Source organism: Hyaena hyaena, unplaced genomic scaffold (genome assembly GCF_003009895.1).
Source record: "Hyaena hyaena isolate Hyena2069 unplaced genomic scaffold, ASM300989v1 scaffold_530, whole genome shotgun sequence".
Lineage (NCBI taxonomy): Eukaryota > Metazoa > Chordata > Mammalia > Carnivora > Hyaenidae > Hyaena > Hyaena hyaena.
In genome coordinates, this window is record NW_024081163.1 from 618,699 (window position 1) to 629,388 (window position 10,690).

General features: G+C 35.9%; 1 protein-coding gene across 1 annotated transcript in view; it reads left to right on the plus strand.

The window, feature by feature from the left end:
* Positions 1–8,709, plus strand: part of TRIM23 (tripartite motif containing 23) — a 41,991-nt gene extending 33,282 nt beyond the window's left edge. Inside the window, exons 10-11 of the mRNA XM_039255534.1 lie at positions 3,635–3,759; positions 6,444–8,709. Coding sequence (XP_039111465.1) covers positions 3,635–3,759; positions 6,444–6,623 — 305 coding nt within the window. The 3' untranslated portion in view covers positions 6,624–8,709. The remainder of the gene's footprint in view (positions 1–3,634; positions 3,760–6,443) is intronic.
* The last annotated feature ends 1,981 nt before the right edge of the window (positions 8,710–10,690 follow it).

The following is a 10,690-nucleotide window of genomic DNA, read 5'->3' on the forward strand; positions in this document are numbered from 1 at the left end:
CCAAGAAAAATAGAGAAAGGACCCAAATAAATAAAATCACAAGTGAGAGAAAAGAAATAGCAACAAACAACACAGAAACACAGTCATAAGAGAATGTTATGAAAAACTATACATCAACAAGTTGGACAAGCTAGAAATGGATAAGTTCCTAGAAACGTATAAACTACCCAAACTGAAAGAAGATGAAATAGAAAATTTGAACATACTGAATACCAGTGAAGGAGTTGTATCAGTAATCAAAAACCAAAGAAAAATCCAGGACCAGATAGATGGCTTCACAGGCAAAATCTACCAAACATTTAAAGACAAGTTAGTACCTATACTTCTCAAACCATTCCAAAAAAGAGAATAGGAAGGAAAACTTCCATATTCATTCTATGAGGCCAGCATTACCCTGATACTAAAACCAGATGGATCCCACTAAAAAAGAAAAATATCTTTTTTATCTTATATATCTTTTTAAAATATCAAGCCAATATCTCTGAACACAGATGCAAAAAATCCTGTACAAAATACTAGCAAACTGGGGCATCTGGGTGGTTCAGTCGGTTAAGCGTCTGACTTCGGCTCAGGTCATGATCTCACAGTTCGTGGGTTCAAGCCCCACATCGGGCTCTGGGCTACCAGCTAGTTCAGAGCCTGGAGCCTGTTTCGGATTCTGTGTCTCCCTCTCTCTCTCTCTGACCCTCCCCTGTTCACACTGTCTCTCTCTGTCTCAGAAATAAATAAAACATAAAACAAAACAAAACAAAACAAAAAAACTAACTGAATCCAACAGTACATTAAAAGAATCATTCACCATGACAAAATGGGATTTATTCCTGGATTGCAAGTGTGGTTCAGTATTCACAAATCACTCAACATGATAAATCACATCAGTAACAGAAAGGATAAGAAACATGATCAGTGGGGCGCCTGGGTGGCTCAGTCAGTTGAGCGGCTGACTTCGGCTCAGGTCATGATCTCATGGTTTGTGGGTTTGAGCCCCGTGTCAGGCTCTGTGCTCACAGCTCAGAGCCTGGAGCCTGTTTCAGATTCTGTGTCTTCCTCTCTCTCTGACCCTCCCCTGCGCTCGCTCGCTCTCTCTCTCTCTCTCCCAGAAATAAAGCATTAAAATTAAAAAAAAAACGATCATTTTAATAGATGCAAAAAAGCACTTAATAAAGTACATCTATTTATGATAAAAGCCCTCAACAAAGTATGTTTAGGGGGAACATACCTCAACTTAATAAAACCCATCTATGAAAAATCCACAGCTAACATCATCTTCAATGGGGAAAAACTGAGAACCTTTCCTCGAAGGTCAGGAACAAGATAAGGATGTCCACTGTCCCCACTTTTATTCAACATAGTACTGGAAGGCCTAGTCACAGCAATAAGACAAAACAGGAAATAAAAGGCATCTAAAACAGTAAGGAAGAAGTAAAACTTTCACTGTTTGCTGGTGACATGATACTATACATAGAAAATCCAAAGACTCCACCAAAAAACTGATAAATGAAGTCAGTAAAGTTGTAGAATACAAAATCAAATGTATTGTATGTATTGTAGAATACAAAATCAAAATCAACAGAAATCTGTTGCATCTCTCTATACCAATAATGATGCAGCAGAAAGAGAAATTAATAATCCCATTTATAATTGCACCCAAAATAATAAGATACTTAGGGGTAAACCTAACTAAACAGATGAAAGATCTGTACTCTGAAAAGTATAAAACACTGATGAAAGACATAGAAGATGACACAGAGAAATGGAAACACATCCCATGCTCACGGGCTGGAAGAAAACATATTGTTAAAATGTCCATACTACCCAAGGCAGTCTACACATTTAATGCAGTACCTATCAAAATACCATCAACATTTTCACAGAGCTGGAACAAACAGTCCTAAAATCTGTATGGGACCTCAGGAGACCCCAAATAACCAAAGCAATCTTGAAAAAGAAAAGAAAAGCTGGAGACATCACATTCTGGACTCTAAGTTATATTACAAAGCTTTAATAATCAAAAAAGTATGGTACTGGCAGAAAAATAGACAAATATACGAGTGGAACAGAAGAGAGAACCCCAAAATGAACCCACAACTATTATGCTCCACTAATATTGGACAAAGCAGGAAAGAATATCCAATGAGAAAAGCTAATCTCTTTAGTTAGGAAAACTGGACCATTTTCTTAAACCATGCATCAAGATAAATTCAAAATGGATTAAAGACCAAAATGTGAGAACTACAAATATAAAAATCCTAGAAAGAATACAGATAGTAATTTCTCTGATGTTGGCCATAGTAATTTTGCAAGAGAAACAAAAGGAAAAATTACAAGGACTACATCAAAATAAAAAGCTCCTGTACAGCAAAGGATAAATTAGCAAAACTAAAAGGCAGCCTATGGAATGGGAGAAGATATTTACAAATGACATAGCTGATAAGGGGTTAGTATCCAAAATATATAAAGAACTTCTACAACTCAACACCCAGAAACCAAATAATCCAACTAAAAAATTTACAGAAGACATGAACAGACGTTTCTTCAAAGAAGACATATAGATCGCCAGCATGATCTATATGTCACATGAAAAGATGCTCATCATCACTTATAATCAGGGAAATGCAGATCAAAACTACAATAAGATAACACCTCATATCTGTCAGAATGGCTACAATCAACAACACAAGAAACAACAGATGTTGGCAAGGATGTGGAGAAAAAAGGAACCCTCTTGCACTGCTGATGGGAATGTAAACTGGTGCAGGCACTCTGGAAAACAGAATGGTGTTTCCTGCAGAAGTTATAAATAGAACTACCCTATGATCCAGCAATCACACTACTAGGTGTTTACCCAAAGAATACAAAAATACTAATTCAAAGGAATACATGAACCCTGATATTTATAGCAGCATTATCTATAATAGCCAAATTATGGAAACAGTCCAAGTATCCACTGATTAATGGATAAAGACATGGTGTGTGTGTGTGTGTACCTATACATGTAATGGAATATACTCAGACAGAGAAAATGAAATCTTGGCATTTGCAATGACGTGGGTGGAGCTAGAGAGTATAATGCTAAGTGAAAGAGCTCAGGGAAAAATACTATGATTTCACTCATGTAGAGTTTAAGAAACAAATGAGTTGAGGGGGAGAAAAGAGAGGGACAAACCAAGAAATAGACTCTTAACTATAGAGAACAAACTGATGGTCACTAGAGGGGAGGTGGGTGGGGGGATAGGTGAAATAGGTGATGAGGATTCAAGAGTACACTTATTGTGATGAGCATCAGGTGAATTAAAATAGAAACTTAAAAGAAGTAGCATCAATAGGGAGATCGTGAGATGTATATTTTTATTAAGAGAAAAATATTAATTCATTTACACAATTTGTGTTTGATAGAACAAGTGTGGTAAATCCTGTTATAGAAGAAGAAATGAAGAGAGCTGAAAAGTTATATGAACCCTGTAAAGCAATACTCTTAAGTATTGCTAGTTGCTGTTATAAGAGAGTAGCCTTTCTGAAAAACATAGTAGATAGTAGACTAACCATAATGTAATAACAAGAGCATTAAAATATTTGGTTCATTTACCTAAAGTTAGCAAATGACTAATTAGATTTTTTTTTTTTATTTGGCTAGCTGTTGTATTTGTTGTTGACAGCAGTCATAGAGACAGAGTTAGTGAAGCACACAGTGAACTTGCAAAGTTGTTAACAGAAAAAGAACTCCGAGATGCTTTGCTCCTGATTTTTGCTAACAAACAGGTAACACGTTTGTATTTCAGAATACTTACTTTAGTTCTGTGCATTATATGTCCTACGATAACTGGAAAGATTTCAAAACAGAGATAATTCAATAGATATTTATCAAGTTTCTGCTGAGTATTTTGAATATACCCTATGTGAAAAATGCTATACTTGGTTGGTATCTAAAAAGGTAGCTGATGCTTCCAGAAACTCCTACGGACACCTTAGTGGCTCAGTCAGTTAAATGTGTGACTCTTGCTCTCAGTTCAGGTCATGATCCCACAGGATTGAGCCTTGACAGTGCAGGGCCTGCTTGCGATTCTCTCTCTCCCTCTCTGTGTCCCTTCCCTGCTCTCTCTCTCTCTCAAAATAAATAAACTTTATAAAAAAAGAAACTCGTATATATGGATGTAAACAAGTAAGTGAATGTATAACATAGAAAACTGGTAAGTACCTTCAGTAATATTAACAATATGTTATGAGAAAATGGAGTAGTTTAAAGGTGGCATCTTGTAAAGATTTGTAAAAAGTAGGTTCTGAGTTGAAGTTATGGCTCGGACTGTCAGTTAGTATATGAAAGAAAGAACATTGCAGGCAGAGAAAATAAAAGCCTGAGCATTTTTAGGGAGCAGAAGCAGATGTATGTGGGAGGGACAGGTAGAGGATGAAGAAATTCTAGAATAACAGATGAGGTCTGGACTAGAAATTTAGGATTTAATCTATGACAGAGGAAAACCAACAAAAGGTTTTTGGACTCTTATCTGTGTTTTAGGACTGTTGTCTGTTAGGATATAGAATTAACCACGGGCAAGGTAATGGAGACAGGCAGATGCAGTAAGTTGCTGCTGTAATTCAAGTGAGAGGGTTAATAAGATCCCCAGTTAAAGGAATAGAAGGGTGGAAGCAGACTGAAGAGACTTTATGAAGATAGATTTGTTAGAATTTGGTGACTGAATGGGGGAAGGTGAAGGATAGGGAGAAGCTGCAGATTCCTAGATCTTGATCTATGCTTTGTAGGAGGACGAGCATGCTTTCAAGTGCAGTAGAGAGGCAAAGGGTAGGATGAAGAATAAAGGATTTTCCTCTTAATAAAAAATAAAAAGGTGAACTATTAAGAGAAGACACATTTTACTTACTATAAAACATGCAGGGGCACCTGGGTGGCTCAGTTGGTTAAGTATCTGACCTTGGCTCATTTCAAGCCCGTCAGTTGACAGCTCAGAGCCTGCTTAGTATTCTGTTTCTCCTTCTCTCTCTGCCCCTCCCCTGTGCTCTCTCACTCTCTCAAAAGTAAATAAACATTAAAAAAAATTTTAAAAACATACAAATAAGGCAATGTGAAATATCATTTTCCACTTACATTGTTAACGATAAAAATTTGATAATCTTCAGACTCACATATACTGTTGCTGTGGTTATTAAATGGAGACATTTTCTTGGAGAGCATTTTGGCAGTATCACACCTGTCAAAATTTTAGATGCATATACCCTTTTACCTTGTAATTCTACCTCTACTAATGTATTCTGCAGACAAATATCCTAAGGTTATTTTACAGATAATATTGCAAATGTAAATAAAAATACATTACAAATGTACACGTATGTATTTGTAATAGTACGTAAACACACAGGACTTCAGTCTAAATATTAAGTATAGTAATGGTTAAGAAAATTAAGTTGCCTCAACAATAGCTAAAACATGGAAAGAGCCTAAGTGTCCATCAACGGACGAATGGATCAAGAAGATGTGGTTTATCTATACAATGGAATACTACGTGGCAATGAGAAAGAATGAAATCTGGCCATGTGTAGCAACATGGATGGACGTTGAGGGTGTTATGCTTAGCGAAATAAGTCAGGCAGAAAAGGACAAATATCATAAGTTATTTTGCACATAATATTCGCACGTATAGGAGGATTAGGAGGAACTTGATGGAGGACCATGGGGGAGAAGAAGGGGGGAAGTGGTGGGGGAAAGGGAGAGAGGCAAACCATGACTCTTGAATGCTGAGAACAAACTGAGGACTCATGGGTGTGGGGGGGAGGGGGTAGATGGGCATGGAGGAGGGCACTTGTGGGGATGAGCACTGGGTGTTAAATGGAAACCAACTTGACAATAAACTATTTGTAAAAAAAAAAAAAAATTAAGTTGCATCTACACCGTGGAATGCACTTCAGATGTTAAAAAATGTAGAAAATGTGCTTGTCCAGATAATGGAAAGATACCTATCCTCAAGATAAGTATTAAGTAAAACACACAAAAAACTAAAGTAGGTTTGTTTGTGTTTATTTGCATGACCTTTATAGCATGGTCGCTTTTGGGAAGTAGGGCTGTTGAGTATTTGGAGTGGGAGTTTAGAAACTGTTCATTGTATAAATTCTGTGAATGAGCCATTTTTGTGATACACGTTAATCTTTTTAAGTTGATTTGATGCTTTCTGATGCAGGTAGTTTTCATTCAGGCTGCATGGCCTTTACTCATTTCACTTGTAAGGCTATTCTTATAGACTGTATTATAAATTATATTCATCAAAACTTTTCTCTCTGCTTACTAATCACTGAAAGGCGAATCTAGGTTTTAACTTTAGGCTTCTATTAGAGTGGCAGCAGTGGAACTCTATATAAATAGTAATAATTGGGAAAATGAGAATTTTGATGGGCAGATTATAAAAAAAAAATTCTGCTATGTGTATATCTTTCAGGATGTTGCTGGAGCTCTGTCAGTAGAAGAGATCACTGAACTTCTTAGTCTGCATAAATTGTGCTGTGGCCGTAGCTGGTATATTCAGGGCTGTGATGCCCGAAGTGGTATGGGACTATATGAAGGGTTGGATTGGCTCTCACGACAACTTGTGGCTGCTGGAGTACTGGATGTTGCTTGATTTTAAATGGAGCAGTTAACTTTTGTGGTTAAGAGTTATTTTGCACATAATATAAGGAATTCTACATCTCAAAGGTAGTTTATTTAGGGTGTATATTTAAAATGAGTCTTGGTTGGGGAATTCAGTACAGTATGGCTTTGAAAAAAATTATTCTGTAGTAAAATTTAAACATTTCATTGAGCAGATTAAATTGCATTAAATAGGGACTTATTGAATATACATTTTTTAAAATGTACATTTGTTATTTAAGTTTTTCACATTATATGAGATCCCTGTGTTGGGAAAGAAGTAGTCATAGAGAAAGGGTAAGTGAAAGTTTATTTTCAGTGAAAAAAGAATAGCCAACCGAGTGCCTAATGCAAAGTTTGTGAAGCAAGTGAAACACAGCTGCTTCTTTAACTTGCCTATTCACTGGATTTTGGCAGTGTTTAATAGCAAAACACCAATGACTTAATTAAATAGAATCCTAACTGCATCTTTGGGTAATAGGATTACTTTACTTTTATGTTCAATATAACAGAACATCTTTAATGCTAATAACTATAAGCTACAAAAAATTAGTATTTTATAGTGTTTTATTAAAACTTTCTCCTAAGCCCTTTTGTATAAAACCCAGAGTCAGATGACATGCTATCTAACTAGGTATGATTGTCAGATTAGTATTAAACTGAAGAATAATAAAACTGTGAAAGTTATGTTATAGTTAATCTTCTTTTATGAAAGACCCATTTCCAGGGTTGAACCTGGTTATATTATTTCCTATGACACAGCTCTAAATTGGTCTTTCCATTTTTCAACATGTTTAAAGTAGTTAATAGAGTTCCTTTTAAAAATAATATTGCATCCTTAGTGGGAATGACTATAGGTAAAATGTAGTAAGTTATGCATAGAACCAGGGTTGACTTTAAGTAAAAGAGGTCGAAGTAGAAAACTACATTTATCTTTAGAGAAGGCATTTAAACAGTGGAGAGTCAGTCATGTTAAATGCTTTCCCAAAATAAGTGCATTTATCTTGACAATAAAATGTTACCACGGCTCTTCATGATAAGGCCTTGAAAAGTTACTGAGAAAGAATGTGTCTAAGGAAGGGTAAGAAATGTTTAGAAAGTTTACTCACATTTATTATGCAGTGTTGTAAAAGTTTTAAGATTTTGTGTTTTTTATTTTTCATTTAAGGATACTCGCGGTAGTACGATTTATATTTAAACATGCTAGATTGGATTCTATTTTTTATTAAATGCTCTTCATCCTTATAGATGAAGTTGAATCCTGTCTTATTAGTTCAATTGCTAGGAAATGTGAGTCTTAAGTGGCACTGTTTTGGTTCAGTCTCTTCAGATGTATTTTTGTTTGTTAAAAATAAACAGCATAACTTTTAGAAAACAAAGCATTAAAAACCAAAGTCCATCAGTGTTATGGGCAGTGTGTAAATAAGTAAATATTTCATCCTTTAGTTTTCAAGTAAAAGTCATGCTGTTACAAGTGTAATTTGTGATATAATACTTATGAATTAAATTATTTAATATTTGGTTACAATAACTGTGAAAAATAAAAAATGTGTTAACATTTGCCTGTGAGCCCTTGAACTGTTTTCTCTACTAGGTAATTGAAAAAAAGTCTAACACTAACATGTAAACATGTTTTTCTTCTTGTAAATTATTAAGTTTACTTCACCAATTTTGCTAAACTTTGTAATTCACATTCTTAGCATATTATTAAACACAGTGTAAAAATTGTGCTTAGACCTGATTATAATGTACATAATAGTGTTTGCTTTTTTTTTTAAGAAATATTTTTCTCAGGCTCTTATTACTATTTGTGGTTGTATTCTTTCACCGATCATTAGTTAAGACTGTGCTAGTTCCCTCTGGGAAATGTCAAATTTAATAATGAGAGATATTTTAAGTACAGTCTATTTGGATTTGCCTCCTAGCTTTGAATTTCTGTATTAAGCCTAAATATTATTGTATGGTTTATGTAAAGCAGGTTTCACAAGTGTGTAGCCCTGGTGTATAATTCCGGAATGCTTTATTATCACCAGACATTATTTGCATTACATATATGCAGCAATAAAATGTTAAAATCATTCTAAAGAAGTCCTATTATTATTACAAAAACTCTGTTTCATGTACCATCTATCTAGTAGTATAGTATAGCTAGTAATCAATGAAAAAAGTAATTTATGCTGTGGTTAAGAAAAAGAAAACAAAATGGAGTAGGGATTGACTTGCATGTCAAATTTGCGTTGTAGCTTACTAAAGATTTAGAAATAACTTATTCTGTAGTTGCAAGGTAAGTTACACTTAAAATGAGTATTATAGCTAGTGTTTTGAAGGGAGAACTAAAATTTTGCATTGAAATGAAACTCATGCTTTTTGAATTTCAAGTAACTATTTTAGAAAATGGCTGCAAAAACTTAGCTGTATCCTATGAACTAATTCGCTAAGAGGCATTTTATGTAGCATTGAGGTACTTTTCAATTTGCAAAGTAGTAAGACGGAAGAAGATAGTTTTATTTTTCCCTAAAAAAGTAATGAATAGGACAAATGAATAAGTATCAGATGGTATTCTGCTAATAATTTAAAATATGCTTTAAAAAAGACTTCTAGGATCAGTTTTTAGGTTTACTGATTATGTTATACTCGTGACATGTATGTAAATATTGATTAATCAAATATGATTTGCACTTAAGTCAAAATAACTATTTATGGGAGACTGGGGTATCACCACCACTTGGTGGCAGTATTATCAAAAATGTAGGAATAAGTTTTCAGCAATGAATCAATTGCTAGGGAGAGGTCTAGACACCAAAAATAGGAAGAAAAGGTAAATGTCACAATGAAAAATCATTTTATGTCTAAATTCTACTTTATAAAAGGAGGACATAATATTAAAGTAGCACAATTTGGCATATTCTTATATCTCACAAGTCTGTAGTACAAAATGGATAAAGGAAGTAATCCTGCTTATTAACAGAAGGAAACGTGTAAGTTTAGATTTAAATATAACAATGTGAATTCCTGGGGCTCCTAGGTGGCTCAGTCAATTAAGCATCCAACTGTTAATTTCGGTTCAGGTCATGATCTCAAGGTTCGTGGGATGGAGCACTGCATCAGGCTCTGTGCTGAAAGTGAACCTGCGTGGGATCCTCTTTCCCATTCTCACTGTCCTTCCCCTGCTTTGCTCTCTCTTTCTCTCAAAATAAATAAACTTAAAAAAAAAAAAAAAGAATGTGAATTTCTTAAATATGTTGAGGTGTTCCTTCTTTACCTTTTTTAATAGTCTCTCTGGAAACTAGAAGCAGTGTTTTTTTGGTTTGTTTTTCTCTTGCTTCTTTCTTTTATTTATTTTTGAGAGCAAGCGAGACAGAGAGAGAGTGAGGACGAAGAGCATGAGCAGGAGAGGGGGAGACACAGAATCTGAAGCAGGTCTCAGGCTCTGAGCTGTGCTGACAGCTCAGAGCCTGATGCAGAGCTCAAACTCAAGAGAGATCATGACCTGAGCAGAAGTCAACTGAACCACACAGGGGCCCCTAGAAGCAGTGGTTCTTTTTTTGTTTGTTTGTTTTATTTATTTCTAGGAGAGAGAGAGAGAGAGAGACAGCATGAGCAGGGGAGGGTCAGAGAGAGAGGGAGTCATAGACTGAAACAGGCTCCAGNTGTTTTATTTATTTCTAGGAGAGAGAGAGAGAGAGAGACAGCATGAGCAGGGGAGGGTCAGAGAGAGAGGGAGTCATAGACTGAAACAGGCTCCAGGCTCTGAGCTGGCAGTCAGCACAGAGCCCGACGCGGGGCTCGAACCCACTAACTGCGAGATCATGACCTAAGCGAAAGTCGGACGCTTAACCGACTAAGCCACCTGGGTGCCCCGAAGCAGTGGTTCTTAATAGTTATGAAAACAGGGAACACCTCGGTGGCTCAGTTGGTTAAGCATTCTACTTAGGCTCAGGTCATGATCTTGCAGTTCAGGTGTTCAAGCCCTGTGTTGGGCTCTGCTGTAAGCTCAGAGCCTGGAGCCTGCTTCAGAATCTACAACTCCCTCTCTCTATGCCCCTCCCCACTCATGCT